Source organism: Diadema setosum, chromosome 15 (genome assembly GCF_964275005.1).
Source record: "Diadema setosum chromosome 15, eeDiaSeto1, whole genome shotgun sequence".
In the NCBI taxonomy this organism is placed as follows: domain Eukaryota; kingdom Metazoa; phylum Echinodermata; class Echinoidea; order Diadematoida; family Diadematidae; genus Diadema; species Diadema setosum.
The window spans coordinates 682,554-704,721 of NC_092699.1; the positions used below are offsets into that span (position 1 = coordinate 682,554).

Here is a 22,168-nt window from a genome sequence, read left to right on the forward strand (position 1 = left end):
GAAGTTCGACTTTCAGTAGATTTCAACCGTTTTGTATAGTGCCTGATTCATGTAATGGACACAATTCTTTAGCACATAAGCAATCACACAACTTTCGTGAATAGATGTGTCTTAAAGGGAAGATAAACCCCAAGAGCAATGTGGATTGAGTGAAAGCAACAACATTAGTAGAACACATCAGTGAAAGTTTGAAGAAAATCGGACAATCGATGCAAAAGTTATGAATTTTTTAAGTTTTGATGTTGGAACCGCTGGATGAGGAGACTACTCGAGGTTATGACGTATGAGTGGACAACAATACCAAGAAAATATAAAGAAAATTCTGCAAAAATCCATTTTTCATGAAAATTACAAATTCCATCAACTTGATGTTGACATAATTTGTCGATCGTTTCACACCGTCATTCCATAATCCATGTAAGGAAAACTTACAATGTTCCTCAATGACTGCGTTGTTGAATGTATCACATTCCGTAATGTATTGTAGTCCTATTATTGCTCACGCACACACGCACTTACTTGTAAGCATACAGACCGTCAAAATTACTTGATGGTTCCCCCCATGTTTCGACCCACCGTACGCCACTTTACATATATATATATATATATATGTGTGTGTGTGTGTGTGTGTGCGCGCGCGCGCGCGTGTGTGTGTGTGTGTGTGTGTGTATTGTGTAACATATGCATGGTCTAATCTTGAGCCCCCTCCAATGTTTGCCCCCCCCCCCCCCCAATCCAAAACTGCTTCCGGCGCGCCTGAAACGCAATAATATGCTCTCGTGACGTGAGGTTTTTCCAGCCGTAAATGAAAGCAGTTAAAGAAAAATAGAATATTGAAATAAAATTTCTGGTGACAAAACGTATTAGGCCTATAAAATACGTAGAAACCGTTTGATACTGTTTAACTTAAATAATATTTTGTTTGATTACGATACAAATAGTATTACTGCGATTGATGGAGATTGCAAGTATATTTTTATCGTAACTGTTTGAAAGGCGATGCGATGAATAATCTCTACGGTTATTCTGGGGGCCTCAACTTTGACAAAATAGGCCCTACATTCTTTTTTTTTTTCTTTCTTTCTTTCTTTCTTCCCCGCTTGCCTTTTCTCTACATAATCGTGCAGCTGCGTTTGAACCAAGAAAGGATCTCGATCCGTCGGCTGCAGCTGCGCACTGGTTGCCATCATTACGTTCACGCATTCAGAGCATGTGTACGATCACGTATAACGATCGTGCTGCAGCTTATGCAGCTGCACTGCAACGAGCGCAACATAACCAGCGCCAGCTAGCTATCGAGTCGGTAGAGCATTCCCCAGCTGATGCGTTCACAGGGAGGGATCGCATGGAGATCGCTCAAACGCCGGAAGATCCACGGCTTTGGTCCACGGTCGTACCCCGGTCACTTCTGCGCCCATTCATCCCCGCGGCCGAGCCTAGATTAGATAGATGCATGCACGCTGTACGCTACGTGACAACGTTGCACTTGCACTGCAGCTACACGCATTCACAAAGATGACATCCACCGGAAATCAAAAACCCTTACCAAAGGGGATAAAGTTCCTCTTTGGAGGATTAGCTGGGTACGTATAGCTATGAGGACAGAGTGTTTTTTTTTCTTAAGATCAGTGACATTTTAAAGATGTAAGCTCTTATTAATGGATGCCTCAAAAAGGATGCGTACGCAGTGACTGGTACAGTCCCACTCCTTACAAATTATGTTAGATGTAATGTTGAGTATACTACCATGGAGCCCAGCCAGTCGCTGCGCTGTAAGTATTCACACAGCGTAATAACCAATAACAGCGTCTGTCTGGTCGGGCTAGGAGCTACCAGGGAGGTTCCCACCTCCCTGGAGCTACTAAGCTCCATGATACTACCATTATTGCAAGACTTGCACTTGTCTCTGCTTAACTATTAAACATGCTTTGCCTCCCATTTTTTGGATATGTTGGGCATCCAATTTACAACCATGTCGAGTAAAACCCAAAGCAGTTCACATCCTGCCCTTACCTCATTGATTATTCAGAATTGTTGTTGAATCCAAGTCCAAGAATAATAGAATTTACCTGTTATTTTACTACGCACAAAACTCGAATAGGCCTACCGGTAAATTTTACTGATTACTGGCTGGATGAATTGAAAAAACAAACATTTGTGAAGATTTGTGGAGGCCAATTGGACTCTTGGAGATGTTACGTGTAGGTTAATTATGACATCATTGCAGTTTATTATGAAAAACGGTGAACTCTGAGGGATCAACTCAGTTGTCAGAAATTCATTGCTTCCAAATTATCATAATTTTTTCATTCGTACGGGTAGACCAATGAGGGTTCATCTTCTTCCTTTAACCAGTACTATAGGCTAGCCTAGGCCTACTGAGTATACATGTAATCATTGGGTGCCCGTGCATTGGCCGTTAACGCAATACAATTCATGTATTGCATTAACTATACACAGCCCAGTCGCCGCTGTACATACGTAGCGCGACAGGGCTGTACCAACGAAGCTCCAAACACGAAGAGGGTCCAACGATAGCATGCGATCGGATTGAATTTTGATACTTAAGATCATTTTTTTGTCACTTCAAACTCATCTGACGAACAAAATGATAATGAGACTTCATATCTATGCTATGAATATTGAAATTTAGATTTGATAACTTACCTAAAATGATGGTTATATGCACCATGTGTGAACGGTTCACGAACGGTACATCGTCTTTCACGCCAGGCCATTTCCAATATCCGGGAGGTCACATGATCTGAATGCCCTTTCAAAAGGTCGCGCTGTCGACCGTGCTGCTACACCAACACTCAAGCAGCGCATCGCACGCACGCAAAAGATTTCCGCAGAGATCAAGGCGCCATTTTGAATTCTGCAACGATGAACCCTGACGGTGTTAGGGAATCCGCCAGAAAGTATCATTTTTTGGTTCCACGGACTTATCACGAGGGCTCTCAATGGACTTACGAACCTTCTGTAATACAAGCATGCACTTAAGGTGAGTAACGTTTGGTAACGTGTACATTGTTTATAAAGAACGTATAAATTTTCATAAGTTTTGTAGTTGTGTTGTGGTTCCCCACTTTGTAGGTGCCCGCTCGTTGGTCAGACGCTGTATTCGCGTAGCGTATTAACAGCGTCTGGTCGGGCTAGTATTGCATTAACCCTAAAAAGGCCGGGGGGTTGAATCAACCCCCCCCCCCTCGACATTTTTCGCGACTACTCCGCCGCGCAAAATTTTTTGACCGCGCCGTTCGCTGACTTTTTACTTTCAAGTCTAGCGCATCTTTTGACACCATTTTCGCGATAACCGCGCATACCGTTACGACGCTGCATAACGTTTCATATATGCCTGTCAGACCGAAAATGGCTCAAAAACGTGATTTTGCATATAAAGTCTATGCAAATGGAGTTTTCTCTTCTTATTCATAAAGATATGATTATTTTCACTTTTTTAAGCTGAAACTAATTAATTTTAGCATAATTATGCTCGAAATAGGTTCTGTCATAAATTTTCCGGAAAAAAAAATGATAAAATAAAAGGTCGAAAAAACAAAGAAATACATAAGAAATTCATAAGACAAGAAAAAAAATAAGAAATTGATTTTGAAACCAATTTTTTTTTCTCAAGTACATTGTTAGGAATGCTACAAAGAATGTTTTCACCAAAAATTAGGATTCTAGGAGCTTTAATTTCTGATTTAGAGTAAAATGTATGATTTTATGCATATATTTGCATAATTAATTATTATGACGAAAATTTCCATTTCTTTATGTATAGCTTGGTAGATTACGCACGGGTAATGCACGTGCCAAATTTCATGGCGATTGCGCGATCGACAGCCGAGATCTCAGGGGGGGTGGGGGGGGGGGGGTTGAATCAACCCCTCCCCGGCCACACAACACCCAAAAAAGCCCGGCCTGGTTAGGGTTAACGGCCAATGCACGGGCACCCGACAACATATGGACAGGTGTCTAGGGGTAGTGTTCTGGCAAAATTAGCTTCTTCTCGATAGGTTAAAAGTTAATTCTATATTGCATCGAGTAAACTTACCATCTGACATTCTACTTTAACTCACTTATTAACAGGATGGCAGCCACAGTGTTTGTCCAACCTCTGGATCTTGTGAAGAACCGTATGCAGATGAGTGGTATGTACATATGTCAAGGCCAACTCATCAATGACTGTACCTGGGAATCCCTGGCTTACCTGAAAAAAAAAAATAAAAAAAATCCCAAATGTAGAAAAAGAGAAAGAAAGTGAATGCTTGAAACATTCTGTCAGGAAGTAATTTCTTCCTTACTCATGAAAAATGTGTGATGTATGTCAGTTCATAAGTCTGAATATCGATTCAGGAAATTCAAAATAACCTCAGTTCATCTGTAAGTTGTATTTGATATGCTGAACATTATGATCACAGGTAACAGTCAGATTTGAAAAAAAAAAGAGATGATAATGAGATCACTGGTAATTATTTGCACTAACCAATCATCCATCTTGTCTAATGCCCTTTTGAAATATTAGCTTGTTTCTCAGTTGATAAAATTGAGTTATTTTAATGAGAATTCATTCAAGAATTGTGATCACAATTCTTTACATTACATATTGACGTAAATAAGCACTGAATTCATTAGTCTTGTGGTAATAGACATGAACTCATGGGCATGCAACTCCAGCAGGATTTGAACTGACAACCTCTTGAGCACTGAACAGGCATCTTACCCATCAACTGGAGAATATGGAGTACCCGCCACTGCCAGGGATGCCAAGTTAAAAAAAAAAAAAAAATTATGAGTGAGATTTTCATGACTCGGCATCTCGGCATGCGAATGTGCGCGCAAGCGAGGGTGTGGGAAGGTTTTTTTTTTCCCCTGTAGCCTTCTACGGTAGGGAGCTTTTTCAATTTTTAGCTCTTAATGGTGCGATCAGGTACATACTTAAGTGACTATTTTTTTGCTTATTTTGAAAGACAAAAGGGAAATATACCTTCAATTGCAACTATTACTTTAATCTTTTGAGCTATGCTCATTATAAGGCCCAAGTTGCAGACTTCACCCGATTCGTGAGAAAAATGGGTGTCATGCGTGAGATCATGAGATGGCCCCTATATGCTTGAGTCTCACGCAGAATGCGTGAGACTTGGTAGCTCTGCACTGCATGCTATAAGGATTAGAACCAGCACAGCTGTTGGCAGGAATCCTGATGGTCTAGTGGGTAATAATTTATTTGCCTGTCCCTGAAAACTTGAATATCTTTTTATGCTTAGATAAGAAAATGTAACAGTCTCCCTGATTAGAAAATTACATTTGCTAATTGAGATGCATGTAACACATTCATGTGTATCTCACCGATTGCTTCATGGAATCTCCCTGTGGTTTTTTTTTTTTAGTAGAAACTGGAAGCCTGGAATGAATGAGGGTGATCATTTGCTGCCGTACTGTAAACCAAACCTTCATGCAGTACCTCTTCAGAAGTTGTGTGTTGTATTGATGAGTTTTCACAAGTTCAGATGTTTTCATGCAAGACTTACAAATCTTGAATGTGCTGTTACAAAGATATTATCTGTTATACATGAGAATGTAAAATGTGTAAAATGTAACAGAGACAACCTGAAAATGATATATTTATTCCACCACATGATTTGCCAGGTGAGGGAGGAGGGGCCAGAGCACACAAGACCAGTCTTCATGCCATCCAAACCATTATGAAGGAGGAAGGTGTCTTAGGTCTCTACAATGGGTGAGAGTATTTGGAGGACCTGTGTAATGGTATCATACATTTGTGATGGCAAAATCACTGTGCATCAGTCATAGTTCAGAACATCATTCCTACAGTACGTACGTTGTATGTATTTTCATGTAACATACAATTTGTTCCTCCCCAGGTTGTTTATTTTGACCTCCGCCAAGGGAGGAGGTTATGTTTTCGTTACCGTTGGTTTGTGTGTTTGTGGGTTTGTTTGTCCTTGTGCAAAATAACTCAAAAAAATAGAACGGATTTGGATGAAACTTGCAAGAAAGGTTTAGAATGATACAAGTAACAGATGTTTAAATTTTGGTAGTGATCCGAGAATTTTGGGGGAATTTATGAAGGATTTTTTATATTTTGGCAGGTAGGGTCAATGAACTTGGGAGTTCAGGCTGCGCATATATGAGGTTTGCATGCACGCACTAAAGTGTGTGCTCTAGTTTCTACTAGGGCGAGGCGCACTGTGCAACTGAGGGTTTATGACCTAACGAAGGCTTCTATATTGGGAAATCGGGCGACTTTCAGCACACAATGCTATAAGTACATGTAGTGTATGAGTAGAAATCACTGAAATCTCTATGGAAGAACAAGATCAGTGGTGGAAATGAGCTGCATGCTTGGTAGAGGTCTGCGCTGTCAGAGTGCTTTTCTAGTTTTTAATTCATTTATTTGTCTTATTTATTTCTTTTATTTATTTATTTTTTTTGGGGGTGATGATTTCAGTGCCAAGCTGCCAGTCACAATTCAATTGCTAACAACACAAGTATGTGTCCAACATTCTTTGTTAATTGTATGTAGCAAGCATTACACGGGCTAATTGTTTAATAGTGTTTTGTTTTTTTAACCCGTTGCTTCCGAAATTACTCGAATTCCCATTGCTTCAAAACAGGGGGCGCCCGGTTCCGGTAGACAACGGGTTAATTTGTTGTTTTTGGTTCTGTTTTCTGTCTTCTGCTAAGTGAGAAGCATGTGCTTTTTTGTTGTTGAATTGAACACCTAATCGAAGAAACCCAAGGAAGAACAGTGGTAGAATAATGTCACTGAAATTAGGCCATCGTCTGTATCTTACTTGGACGGTACATGATTTTGATATTTTACATATTTTTGTATGTGTTTTTGATATGATTCGGAAATAAATACAAACAAACAAACAGAGTGTTCCCTGGAACGAGGAGGAGACATAAGGCTCAGACAAGGAATACATTTAACAGACTCAAACACTGGTGTCACAATGTCGTGAACAAATAGTGTTCTCTAATTTGTTTCCTGTTTGTCTACCAACCAGAATATCAGATTTTTCTTTTCTTTTCTTGTTGTATCTTCTCATTGAGAACAAATTGGCATCGCATACTTTGTAGCCGTGTTGTTCAATATCTGCTTGGAAGAGATGCATACATAATTTTTCTGCCTTTCTTTTGTTAAATAGCTTTTCAGCTCTTACATTAAACATGATAAAGACCTCTTTGATAAATGACACTCAAACTGATTATGAGCTCTTCAGATTTAAAACAAGACAACTTACTTGTAAATAATGTCTTCTGAAACACATTTCATGCAACTGTGGAATGGTACGCTTGTAAGTCTGAAATCAGACTTAATCATTATTCCCTGGAGTTCATCTGAAATCACATCTGAATTTTCATGGCCAGGATATGTTTTCCAATTGAGTTTTGCTGAGTTCACAGTGTGTCATGTGTGTTCATTATGTGAATGCTGTGACCTCTACCACGTGAAGAAGTCTAACTTTCATTCGCTTTCATGCAGTCAAACTGTGCTCTTGGACCTGAGTGTATGTGCATACATAATGGAGCTAGTCCTGCCACTAAACAGAAGTCGTGCTTCTGTGGCGTCTGGTCGAGCTACATGTTTAACCCAATGGAGACAAGTCTCGAGTATACTTAGTCTGGGGTCTATGGGAAATGCATGTTGTAGCAAAATTAGCTCGTCTTCAGCTCAGGATTAAGTGACAGACAGTTGTTGTAGGGAATGATTGCAGATTGTGGTAGGCAGGAAGAGACATCACTGTGTGATCATTCCACAACTCTACAATCAAAGCCCCACGATTGAAAAGTTTATTGCAAAAGCATTATTACAATCTAAAACAAACTAATTGTATGGTCAGAAGCGTACATTGTCATTCTTTTTTCACAAAACATCTTGTTTTCTTTTATTCTCTTTACTATTTTAGTCTCTCTGCAGGCTTACTACGACAGGCAACTTACACAACAACCCGTCTGGGAATCTACACAACGCTATTCGACATGGTATCCGGGTGGGTTACTGTTGCAAAGTTAACCCTGACTACTGCGATACATGTTTTTTTTCTCTTTAATTTTTAGCAATTTGTCTTAGATACGAAAATCAATATTGCCCTGTAACATTAGACCAACTGTAAATTGCTATTGTTGGTCTCATAATCATCATTGCTTGCACACTGTGTAGTAGTTATAATTGTTGGAGCAGCAACAGCAGTAGTATTTGTGTAATATCACTTATGAAGTCTTACTGCTGGTAGTGGTTATGGTTTCTGTGGTCATGATTCTTATGTACACATATGTTGACTATTGATCAGAATCTTTCAAAAAAAAAAAGTCTGATATCATTCAGACATGGAATAAAGATTGTGGCTAGTAATCCTTTATCACATTGATGTATTGTGATGCATGTCATCAAATAGTTATTTCTTTGTTTACAGGGCTGACGGGACTCCCCCTCCCTTTTTACTCAAAGCTGCAATCGGTGAGTTGACCAACTCTCTTGTTCTCTCTCTCTATCTCTTTCTCCCCCCCCCCCAAAAAAAAAAAAAAAAAAACAAAAGCAAAAACAAAACAAAACAAAACAAAACATTTGTTTGTGGTATATATGTGACCGTGCACCTCAAAATGAACATAAAGTCGCACACACTTTTTTGTGTGAGGACTGAAAATAAGTGAAATGGGTCAATCTAGCCGAACTTGACTTTTTCATATTTTCTGAAAGAGTGAGTCTTCTTTTACAGTATGCTAAAATTTGGTATCATAAGATGGGCAAGAAAGTGTGTTTTTCAGCAGTTTATCTCGAAAATTTCTGGTAGAATAGTGTGATTAGGTGTGTCTTTAGAATCCCTTTTTCATTTCTGAAAAACCTTGTCCACACTCTTCACTTTCAACTCTAATATATAACTTTTGAAAGGATAGTGCTACAGCTTTGAAAGTTAGCATTAATTATGGACAGAATGTGTTAATGAGGCATGCTTAATTTCAGTTTAATCTGATGATACCTTCATTGTTGTTACTCTGGTGGTTTACTTCCTGTTTTTTTTGTCCTGTTCATTGCACAGCCAGCACGGGTTGGTAAAGATTAAACGCTTGAATAGACACTGTACTTCAGAGCCTCTTTTCTCAGTTCACACTTTTCCTGAGTTTGTGCTTTCTTTCCAATATTTAGATAGGTTTATAGGAGAGTCCATTTGATTTGAGTTATACATCATTTTAAAGCTTAAAGTCTGCTCTTTCAGAATATGGTCTTAACTAAAAATTCATGTCTGGCGACTTTTTGTTTGTTTTGAGGTGCAGGGTCACATATGTTTGATAGTATACTATAAATCAGAACTCAGGCTGTCTTTACATGTTGGTTTTCATGTGTGTGTGTGTGTGTGTACAAGATATGTGTTGTTATTTTCTTGTTTTTGTGTGTGTATGTTTGCAGTGCAGGTAGTGATAAATCAATCAGCACTGAATCAATCACCCCCCCCCCCCCCTTCCTGGTAGTCCAGTTGTCTTCATTCAGTGTGATGATGTTATGTTCTGTACCACTGGGTGCTGACTTTACCATTATATTATACCTACTAAAATACTTCATACTAAATTATTTAATGGGAGAGCATGCTATGCCTTTGGAGTCCTCATTCTCCACTTGTTTGCTAGGATGTAATATACTGGTCCATGGGATGGATGGGAATACATAATAATCATTATAGTTAAAGTGTACGTAAGTGGCCCTCTAACACAAAACCTCCCAAAAGTTGCCAGATGTGCATTTTTTTAGCTGAGGGAAAATTTTGAAAGAACAGACTCTAAGCTTTCAAATGAGTCATACAAACTGTATCTCAGTACAAGAGGACTTTGCTATCAAACCTGGTGCAAATAATTGAAAAAAATATATACATGCACACCCTCTGAAAAGAAAAGAAAAATATTTACTGAGAAAAGAGGTTTTGACATCCAGAAAGAGATGACAGATAACTCAACGTGATTGACTGTACTAGGCCATCTAAATTATCGAGAAAAAAAAAGTACATTCTCTGAAAGAGGGTTAAACTGAGAAAAGAGACTTTGAAGTCTAATATCTACATGTATTTATGTGCTTAATCTCATCAAGCAGTGTGTTGTGTTGTGAATGGGACAAAGATTAGGATATCAGGATGTTTAAGGTCAATCAGGTTTTAATTTGGAATCAAAACAAAGAAAAAATAAGGAAGATAATACATGTATATCCATCAGTAAGATGCATTTAGAAAAGTGATTTTTTTTGTCCTTTGCTTTGCTTCAATTAGGCATGGCTGCAGGTGCGACAGGTGCTTTTGTAGGAACGCCGGCTGAAATCTCCCTCATCAGGATGACCTCTGATGGCAGGTGGGTGTGGCTAAATGCTGTTCTTAACCCGTTTAGGATGGGCTCTTTTTACTATAACATGCATTTCTCATAGACACCTGTCCGAGTATACTCGGGACTTGTCTTACCACAGGTTAAAAGGGAAGACCACCCTGAAAATTAGATTGTGTCAATAGGGGCAGAAAAACTAGAGGAACAGATTTGATCAATCAAACACAAATTGGTATCTCCATGGTGTATTTGTAGCATGTGAACTTGCCATCCATTTGTCCTATCTGTAAAAGTCCATAAAATCACTATTTCATCACTATTGATGACAGGATACTTTTCTTTTTTTGTTTGTTTCTTTTTGTTTCTTTTTTTTTTTTTTGCGTGCTGGGATTGTTTAGAGAAGTACAATTGATGTATTGGAGAGACAGGAAATTCACGTGATGGTAGTATGAAAATTTATTATTTTAATGTACAGTGCAAATGGCCATAATGTGAATATTATTTTATGGACATTTTTTTCTTTTTTCTCTTTTTTTTTTTTTTTGAAAGCAGAAACAGGAAAACAACCTCTTCCTTAGCCTGAGGATTCTCTTTGTGATTTTTCGTTCTTAGGCTACCACCAGCTGAGAGGAGAGGTTACACCAGTGTCTTCAATGCCCTGGCTAGAATCACACGGGAGGAGGGACTCTTTACACTGTGGAGGGTAAGTGGTACAACGTTTTGACTAGACTCCTAGTCTCTCCCCCTCCCCCATGAATATGAAAGACAATAAGGGTTTATATATGAGTGGGTGATGCAGGGTGCTGCAGGAAAAGTATATGACCCCGTTTACAGCGCGAGGCTCGGCCGCGGCTCGGCCACAGCCGAGTCTACCTTCATTTCAGTGTAAACGCGCAAAAGGCCAAATGCGAGGCCAAAATTGGCCTCGCACTTGGCCTCGCTCTGGAGGTGGTCTCAGCCGCAGCCGAGCAGCGGCCGAACCCGGCCTTTTCTTGGTGTAAACGCAAGCTGGGCCAAATGCGCGGCCAATCGCGCGGCCACTTTTAGTCTGGCTTCCAAACCCTCTGCCTGTATCTTTCGCTATTTAGGATATTAACCCCCTTAACATCAAAAACTAGTATAATTTAAGGTGGTTTTGTCCTGCAAAGGATTTTTTCCTTTAGCAAAGACCTTTGCCCGAACGGCGACTTCGTCGCCACGGAATTCATTTGGCAAAGGGTCTGAAAACCAGACAATACCAAATTGCGTTTTTTTACAAGCAGAGCGCCACTACGACAAAATATGGAAAGGTTTGAATCAAATGCGCGGCCGAGCCCGGCCCCACACTGTAAACGGGGTCGTAGTTACTGTATGTAATAATTTTTTAGTCATCTAGTATTTCGTGTAGTAATACTCATAAGCTTGGTGAGAATGACATCAACACAGTGTTTGATTCTAAGTGCACTGGAAGTATCCTTGATTTTAATAGAAATCATTTGTAATAATCATTTGAAACAATATGTGACCGTGCATCACAAAACGAACAAAAAGTCACACCCCTTGATTTCACGTGAGGACTCAAACAAGGTGAAATGGGTCACCCAAGTCAATATTCAGTTTTTCATTACTTTTTAAAGAGCTACCCTTCTTCTACATAATTCTTAAGTTTGGGTTCATAAAATGAATGGGAAAGTACATTTTCAGTAGTTTTTCTACAATCCTTTTTTGTAGAGTAGATGAGATCAGGTATGTCTTTAGAGGCCCCTTTTCATTTCTTGATGACCCTTTGCACACTCTTCACTTTCAAGCCTGATAACTTTTGAAGGTATAGCACTACTGCTTTGAAAGTTGGCATTAATCACGGACAGAATGTGTTAATAGAGCATGCTCAATTTCAATTCAATCTGATAATCCCTTCATTGTTGTTGCTCCAGTGGTTTACATGCTGTTTTTTGTCCCATTCATCACACAGCCAGCACGGTTTGGTAAAGATTAAGCGCTTCAATAGACAGATAGACCATGTACTTCAGACCCTCTTTTCTCGGTTCGCACTTTTCCAGAGCGTGCGCTTTCTTCCCAATATTTAGCTAGGTTAGGAGAGTCCATTTGAGTTGAGTTATACATCATTTTAAAGCTTAGAGTCTGCTCTTTCAGAACCTGTCCTTAACTAAAAATCCATGTCTGGCGACTTTTTGTGTGTTTTGTGGTGCAGGGTCACATATTGATTTTTGTGTTTTTTGACACAGGCCTGTAAAAGGTTCTTATAAAAGGACATAGCTTGGTCATGTTCTTTTTCATTATCTGTGGTCCCCTATAAATTTTATATTTCTTACTATGAAATGCCATACATCAAGTGCATGTGATGATTTTATTTTGCCCTTTTTTTGCATTTCTCACTTGATAACTGGGGAATATGAACTCTTGTATAAATTTTATCCAATGAAATTACATCAAGAATGTTCAGCTAGATTGAAAAAAAAAATAGAAAGAAGGGTGTATTTTGAATTATATCATTGCACGGAATGAAATTTTCTTTCTCCTACATTTAGAAGTCGAAAGCTTGTAATGAATTTGTTTTCTTCTTCCCACAGGGCTGCGGTCCAACGGTAGCCAGGGCGATGGTAGTCAATGCAGCTCAACTTGCGTCATACTCGCAGGCCAAACAGTTCTTACTTGGAACAGGTCAGAATGAACTACTTGTATGTTTATCACGTACCCTCACTGTCCTTCAATAGCGCTACACTGATTAGTGTATTTATGCTACGCAATTATGGATGGCCACTGCATCCTCAAAGTGGAAGTGTGATGCTGCCATTGATTTTGTTGTTCAAAAGATGACATTTTTTCTTAGATATAGATCTGTGTCAGAGATTGGAATGAGCAGGGTGAGTTTGGATCTGTTTCACATGAGAATACAATGTAAGGAGCATTTATATCAAACTGTCAAGAACATGCTTATTAACACGGAATACAGCCAATCTTGCGTATTAGAATCCACTTCAAAGGTACCAGTGGGACTCCTTAAACTTACATGAACCTTAACTTATCATGCAATAGAATTATCTCATGTCTACATCCATTCAAGAAGAATTTTTCCGTCAACATACAATTTGTAGACTTGTGCAATGTTATGTAATTGAGGTTAACTGTATGTTGCATTTGCTTGATATCTATACATGTATGTAGATACTATATCATGACTGTGGCATAGCAGTCGTTCTTTGCCATATAACTGTAAAGAGATCCAATTTGTGAAATCATGAGCTATTTTTCAGTTAAAATTTGAGTTGACATTTGCCTGTGAGACAAAAAAAGAAAAGAAAAAAAAAGAATGCTCAAGAGTGTTGGAATGTGTGATTTACCAGTACATACATATATAATTTGATGAAAAATGTATTTTGCAGTACAAAGGCCATCACAATATTGTTTACTGGTACATTAGGTGATATTACCTTCCTCTGTTTTGGTATTTTCTCCTGTTTTGATCTGTTACCTCCAGGATATTTCCAGGATAACCTGTTGTGTCACTTTGGGGCTAGTATGATCAGCGGTCTGGTCACCACCATTGCCTCAATGCCTGTTGATATTGCCAAAACAAGGTAAGGTTCATCTCATCACAGCTTAGATGCACTGGCATTCTCTATTGGGAGTGTTCTTGTGTCAATATCAAGAATTTATTTAATTTCATTTCATTTTTTTCCACGTGTGCAATATTGCTGGATAGCCAATATTCACCCGCAGTACCTGGTTTTCCATGGGATCCAATTTTATTCACTTTGGGCAGACCACTTCAATTGGTTATGCACCCTTTTATTTGTAATGAATGAATGAAGGGGCATTTTTATCCCATCGTGGATGAGTCCCAAGTATACTCGGGCAGTTGTCTATGGGAAATACATGTTATAGCAATGTTGGTCTGTCCTCAACGGGCTAACATGCATTTGTTGTGACTCTCTCATGCATGGATCCTCCATTTCATGTCATATCTGAGGGACAGAGTGTTTTGTCGCTTTTTCTAGAGTGCAAGGCATGAATACATGCAACATCGCTCAGTAAAACTCATTGGGAGTCTAACTTAAGCCAAGCTTTTCGATTGTAAGGCAGAGGCACTGAGCCACCTCACTGCCCTGAAATGATGAATGAGTTTTTACCATCAAGAATGTACAAGTGTACCATTAACTCTTGGAACATCTTGCAGCGCAGCCGACTATTACTGATTTTCAAGAATTTCTACTGAAATCGGACAAGAATACTGAAGGCTACAAGCAAATAACTGATTTTAGAAATCATCATCTGTGATATATTCTATAAAAATGATGGATTATTGATTATCACTCAAAAAAGGTGCAAATTACTGATGTTCAGTCATCAAAGTACTTAAAGGCTTACACAAAAGATTGTAGCTCTGATTTTGTCCATGTTCAGCGATAATCCTTGGTGGATATAGACTGTCCAAACTGGGACATAATTACAGAGCTGCAAACAAGGTGACCTCAACTTAGTTGAGTGATAATTTGAGGTCTTGAAGTCAGGTGCTTAATAGTAATTACAATCCGCTCTTCATGGAGAGAGCCTGGGTGAGAAAAATATGTGACTTCCTACACCATGGAAAACTCAACACTCAACTCAGCACTGAGTTCTTCAAACTGATACATTTCGAAGTGAAGCCAACAATTTGAGACCCAGGTCTGTGGCTTTACTTGCACATGATTTTTACCCAAATAAAGCAAAATTAGGATAGTAATCTGTACTGGGAAGGGCCATGCAGTAATGTTACTGAGTGATGTAATTCGAACTCTGCTCAGGCTTCTTCAGATGTGTTCTGAATTCCAGTGACAGTATTAAATGTCTGTCATTGTCCTAAATATTACAAAACTATTAGGTAAACTATGATTGTGTTTAACTGGAAACAGTATTGAAAGTCCCATGGTCTGTTGCTGATCCCTTTCACATGCGATGTATTGTTAGTGTAACATGCTCATGGAATTTGTTGAATAGTGTCATGTGAATACACTTTAAAGAATAGTAATACATTCATATAGTGTTGAAAACAAAATGTTTTTGACTGTCCAAACTGTTGTAGATGCATATTTTCAGTGTATGCTTATACTTAACTACAATAAATTTAATTATGCAATACTGCAATTTAAGGTATTTAATATACTGTAGGTAAAAGTGGATTTTTTTACACACTCTTAAGTTTTCATGCCCCAGGTATGATCAATTTTGCATAATCAAAGAAGATGCATGAGACATATCACAAGCAAACATATGCTTGCTTTTATTTTGTACTAGTTTTGGTTGCACAAAATGTGCACTAATTTTCACATTGAAAAAATTCCCATTTACAGTATTAGTCAAATTAGATAAATTGAAGATTGAAGAAATTAAGAATTAGTCAGTGCAAATAACTTAGAAAATGTGATGATGATCAAAATCCTTCAGACAGGATTTGAACGATTCAAGTAATATGGAATTATGGATAATACTGTATTTGGTAGACCGTTTGTGAAGTTTGGAAGGCATAAGGGAGAAAAGGCACAATCGCCATAGTGAGTGTAAGTGCAGGGAGTGGGGCCCTATTTTATGAAGAGTTATAATTGATTATACAGTTGATTTCTATCATAAGTCTATGGCAGCCTGTGCAGTAAGGAAATTTAAAATTGATTATATCATTTGATAAAATGGGGCCCTGGACTTACTCCTTGCACATACATGTACTCTTTGTCAGCCATTGTTTGTGAAAGCTCAGAAATGAGATGGCCTTTACTGCATCATGAAATTTCAGAGTATTGCCGCTGGCATTCAATACAAAATTATAGTGTAGGCAAGATCTTCCGCGTGCATTTTAATTTTGCGAATCCTGGCTCTCGCAAAATTCACAAAATTAAAATACATGCAAACATTCCTCATTTTACAATAACCGTGTGAGGTGAGGCTCATCCATTGTTAGCATCCCTCCATGTTAAGTTAATGGGAAATGTAGTAAAGGTAAAAAAAAATAAAAAAATAAAAAAATTCAAACAAATTTTTGTCCTATGCACACAAAGACTGTCAGTCCTTATCATGCATTGCCAATACTCACCACTCTGAAAGATCCATGTAATTACCATGTCACATGCTGTGTGCCCCCGCCCACCCCGATCATCATCTTTTCCTTTTTCATTGAGAGTGATAGCCATTTCCATGATTACTCCAGCCAGGCCTTGAACCAAACACTGCGACCATTTCTGTAACATAAATAAGCTTCCTTTTTCATTTGATTGGACCATTGTTCACGTTAGCCATGTTTGCAGAATTTATCCTTGTTATTATCATAATTGTATAGTTCAAACACCGTATAAACTATAGGCTAATGTGGGGTGTTGTTAGCCTTCTTGTAACTATCTCATTTAGTCGGTATAATGGGGTTGCTTTGGTGTTTTTATATTTAATACATATAGGTCAAATTGTGGTACATGGCTTTCATATTTAGATACCTTCTTCTGTTGACAGTGATATTAGTTTTGATCCTTAAAAACTGAACAAAACAAACAAAAAAACTGCAAACATTCAGCAATTGGATTTCTCTTGTAATTACAATATTTGGGAGTGTCCTTTTGATTTTTTTTTTTTGTAATATAATGCTTGCTTGTCTACTGTAAAAAGGGGATGTTTTCACAGGAGTACGTAAAAGTATTAAGATGAATTTTGTGTGTTTTTAATTCCGCAAAATTAGGAAATCAACTACCGGAATGAGTGGCATGCAAAAATATTTGCATGCAATTATTGCACCAACTTCTAGTTGCGTGAAATGTACGAAAATTTCCACACTGCGAAAAATTCCACTTTTACAGTATGTGATTTAAACATGCATGTTACGTGCTTGACGTAAATGAATCAATAGATATGTAGCCTGTTTGTTGTATTTTACCATTCTTTTGTAGGACCAGAACAAACTATTAGTTAGGCATACTACTAGCATTCATATTGTTTGGTCTGAGAGCTCTCCTCCTGAAGGGAGACTGATAGGACTGCCATTTCATAAATTTCTCACATAAAATGAGCAAAATTGCATTGCTGACTCTAAATTGTGCTGTTAATCTCAATACTGATAATTAAGAAGAAGACAAAGAAGATTGTTGCCCCAATATAATCTTCTGATAATGTGAAGGATGGGGGGGGGGGTAACATATTGTCCAATATATTTCAGTGTCCCGTGTGTAAGAACTTTATTTGTGCAGTCATTTTACAGTTACAGTACTGTATACCTTTGGATTAGTTGGCCTGATGTTAGTGACTTGTACACGTACATTATTAGTGTGCGCTTCGAAGACATTATGTGTTCAGAAGTATATTGAAATGACACTTTCATAGAGGGATTTTAGGGGTCATTTTATCCAAAGCCAATTTTATTACAGTTGTAACATAAGTGAAATAGGTAAATCATGAAATAGGCATTTACAACGATTATCAGTAATTGGAGGTTGTATAATCTTTACCATATGTGACCCTGCACCTCAAAACAAACAAAAAGTCGCCAGACATGAATTCTTAGTTAAGACCATATTCTGAAAGAGCAGACTTTAAGCTTTAAAATGACGTATAACTCAAATCAAATGGACTCTCCTAAATATTGGAAAGAATGAACAAACTCAGGAAAAGTGTGAACTGAGAAAAGAGGCTCTGAAGTACAGTGTCTATTCAAGCGCTCAATCTTTACCAAACCGTGCTGGCTGTGCGATGAATGGGACAAAAAACAGGAAGTAAACCATCAGAGTAACAACAATGATGGGATTATCAGATTAAACTGAAATTAAACATGCCTCATTAACACATTATGTCCATAACTAATGCCAAATTTAAAAGCAGTAGCACTATTCTTTCAAAAGTTATTAGAGTTGAAAGTGAAGAGTGTGGACAAGGTTTTTCAGAAATGAAAAAGGGATTCTAAAGACACACCGAATCACACTATTCTACCAAAAATGTTCGAGATAAATTGCTAAAAAAACACACTTGCCTGCCCGTTTTATGATACCAAATTCAAGCATAATGTAAAAGAAGACCCGCTCTTTCGGAAAATATGAAAAAGTCAAGTTCCGCTAGGTTGACCCATTTCACTTATTTTCAGTTCTCACGCAAAATCAGTGTGTGCGACTTTATGTTCGTTTTGAGGTGCACGGTCACATATGGTGGTACATGTTTGTTATCACTGATGTGTCATCCAGACTTACTTCAAAACACACTGTTGTGTAAATCTGCCACCAGTTATTCACTAAGGCAATGAAGCTTTTGTTTGTTTATTTTCTTTTTGTCATATTTTGTCTGTCTTATGAACAGAGATGTTCATGGTAGTAGTGTCCTTTACTTGCCTGAAGGATCCTGTGTTTTGTCTCCATAATGTGATTTACTATAGATGTTTCAATCTTCATAAAGGTGTATCAAGGGTAAAATAATAATTTTGATCTCAAGCACAGAATATTACACCTTTAATTGAGGAAGTCTGTCCGTACATTGTACGTAGGAAGGATCTTACTTGAATTAGAAAAATTTGGGGGAAGTGATCTGTGCCTTGTAGTGCTACGTAGATTTCATGTTACAGTATGTATCTTTTAAGTAGATAAAAAAAAGAAATAGAATGTATCTTCAAAGTTGATAACAAATTGAAACAAATACATGTAGTAATGTATAATAAGCTTCGGTGTTCCAAGCAAATTGAAGAAAAACCTCAGCTCATGATGCTGCCACCTATTGACAAGATATGACCAGGAATGAACTCTTCCCAATTACTGAAAAATCGTCCTTGCAGTGAAATGGTTCTACAACCAATAACAAAAATGAAGTCAGATTGTGCAGTCGCATTTGACATTTTGTTTATTAGACTAATTATTTTATGTTATATTTCATCAGCCAAGAATGAGAAGAGCATTAAGTTGTTTCCAACACTATTGGTTTAATGGCTAGTAACACCCTTATCATTCTCACCCGACGATATATATAAGATAAGATTATGTTTTGTGTTAATCAAAAACACAGAAATGATAATTATGTATACATTCATACATCATGTTCAGTGATTTGATCATGTAGATGTATTGATGTTTTGATGTTTGTTTCCTTTTCTTTAATTTCTACCAGAATTCAAAACATGAGGATAATTGATGGCAAGCCTGAGTACAAGGGAGCTCTTGTAAGTTGACCCCTGATTTGATTTGATTTGATTACTAGTATCATATGAAGCAGTGCTCTTGAGATAATCCCTTGCAAATTCAACGTAAAGGGAACTCAACTTTATGGACAAGTTCACCTCTTCATGGATGTGTGGGTTGAGTGAATGCAGCAATATATAGTAGAACATATCAGTGAGAATTTGAGGGAGGTCAGATGATCCGTTCAAAAGTTATGATTTTTTAAAGTTTATACGTAGTCATTGCTGGATGAGAAGACCACTTCAGCTTGTGATGTCACATTTGTACAACAATATAAAGAAAGTACAAAGAAAATTCAACATATTCTCACTTTTCTTGCATGACAGAAGAACACTGGACTTCTCTCGTTCAGAAGGCAAGGGAAATGATATTACTCTTAACATACATCAGTTACAAGTTGAAGAAATGTGCACTTTAAAAAAAAAAAGAGGTTTTGTGAATTTCTCTTTTTATTTCCTTATATCATTCTATCATTGTGACATCATACACTGAGGTAGTCTTCTCATTCAGCAGTGATTGTGCAGATACTTATAACAATTCATAGTTTTTGAACGGATAGTCAGATTTTCCTCAAAATTTCACTGATGTGTTCTGCTAATATTGTTGCATTCACTCAATCCACATGTATATGAAAATGGACTAGTCCTTTAATGTTCTTTAATTTACTCTGATAAGGAGAGGGCAGTCAAAGAAAAAATAGAGCATTTGAAAGTGTCCTTAAAATTCATGCCAAAAAATGAAAGTGTGATCTTCTAATATTAAGTATCGTTTTGCAAAACCACTTCTAGAAATAATATCAATGACTTATACCCCGTTCACAGTCCCACTTTGTCTAGCACAACCTCTAGAGGTTGTGCTGTGTTCACGCCAGACGAGGGGACTGTGAATGGTCTCGGCACAAACATGGCACAAACACGCGTGAACATAGTCTGGTTTTCAGACCCTTTGCCAACTGTACTCCTTTTACCAAATGCATCCTCCGCGGATTTTGTTGCCGCCATTTAATAATGAAGTCACAGTTTTTGTCAAAGGATAAGACCCATCAGCTTAACCTGCTACTTCTTTCGTTGTGAGAAGCAGTAAATATTCTGAAAGGAAATTAGTGTGAGAAATAGGTCTGAAAACCAGACTAGCGTAAACACAGCACACACTTGTGGTGGAAAAAATACTCTTCCACTGATTTCCATAGCAGTGTATGCGGACCTCACTCTAGACAGCAAGGGGACTGTGAACGAGGGTCTCTCTTACCACCCACTGAGTTTGTATAAAAAATAGCTAGTTTTCATCTAGCATGTCCTCCAGAGGTCCTCTTAGACAGGGGGACTGTGAACGGGGTATAAGTTTTTAGTGTACGATGTGGTGGGAGGTCCATGCGTTCTCATTCATAAGAAATAGGTAGAGGTCATTAAACATGCTAATCGAGTGTCAATATCATGAAGTAGTGTCACATTGCTCCATATGCTATTGTAAAAATTTAGCTTTGACAATTGTTTTGTGTTTATCAAATCTAAAAATGCTCTTCCATGTGAGTTTGAATAAGATTTTACTAATCATGTGCCAAAACAGGGATTTAGTTTCAAGAAAAATGAAAGCTACTCAGTATTTGAGAAAAGCAAAAGCAAAGAAAAAAACAAAAACAAAAGCAAAACAAATCCAGAAATGAATTGTCATATCAAAGCTGTGCTACTCTTTGTTTGTCTTGCAGGATGTTCTAGGTAGGACCATTCGCTCTGAAGGGTTCTTCAGTCTGTGGAAAGGCTTCACACCATACTACACCCGTCTTGGTCCCCACACCGTCCTAACATTCATCTTCCTAGAGCAGTTCAACAAGCATTACAGGAATCGCTTCATGAAGGACCAGTAGAGGGAGCCCTCCAAGTATTCTCTCTTTCTATTTTGAAAACCATTTATGAGATTGCCACACAGAAGAGGGGCATTTTTCTCCTATTTCAAAGAGTTATTGCTCGATAGTATGAGTAGCAGTAACATCACTATCATGAGTTTGGATTTTAAAGGAATTTATCTAGTGGTGTTTGTATGTCTTTCCCCCCCCCCCCCCCTTTTTCCCCCCTTTTTTATGCATGCCAGGAAGGATCTTATGTGTCCATATCTGCTGAAGAAAGAGACATTTTGATGCATAGTCATAAAACACGATAGCTGTGAGACCTTGTAGAATGTGTCTTTGTGATTATGTTTTGGACATGTGAATTACCCCCATGCTACTCACTTCCTTTACTTTGTTTATTGAATAATTTTGGGGTAATTATATACATCGTGTACTGCCTCCTAAATAATCTATGAATATGATTTCAATGTGTCAAAAATTAGATGTTATATATGCTTATGTTAAAACATACTTAGAATATGAAGGAATAAGATGCTTGACTCTGAAATTGGTGTGCTCTGTACACATAAGATTAGGCACAATTCATCATTTTTAATGAATTAATAAGATGTGGATATAGTTATGTGCAGTTCACATTGAGAGACTGAGTTGTACTACTATACAGTGTACCCTTGATCAGTGTACTGAAGAAGAAGACCAAAAAAACAACAACAATGCTCAATGGCTCCTACTGTGAAGAACAAGCAAAGACTGAGAATCGAAGATGCTTCTTTCTTCTTTTTCACTCAAATATTTCAATAGCAATGTAGAGGACACC

The 22,168-nt window shown here is 37.9% G+C and overlaps 1 protein-coding gene across 1 annotated transcript; it reads left to right on the plus strand.

The window, feature by feature from the left end:
* Positions 1 to 1,381: 1,381 nt before the first annotated feature.
* On the plus strand, positions 1,382 to 21,591 carry LOC140239348 (mitochondrial 2-oxoglutarate/malate carrier protein-like). Its single transcript, XM_072319223.1, has 11 exons — positions 1,382 to 1,583; positions 4,096 to 4,157; positions 5,656 to 5,746; positions 7,944 to 8,027; positions 8,451 to 8,494; positions 10,290 to 10,368; positions 10,951 to 11,041; positions 12,909 to 12,999; positions 13,817 to 13,916; positions 19,435 to 19,486; positions 21,211 to 21,591. The coding sequence occupies exons 1-11, from the start codon at positions 1,450 to 1,452 to the stop codon at positions 21,367 to 21,369; spliced, it is 987 nt and encodes a 328-aa protein (XP_072175324.1). The 5' UTR covers positions 1,382 to 1,449; the 3' UTR covers positions 21,370 to 21,591.
* Positions 21,592 to 22,168: the final 577 nt, after the last annotated feature.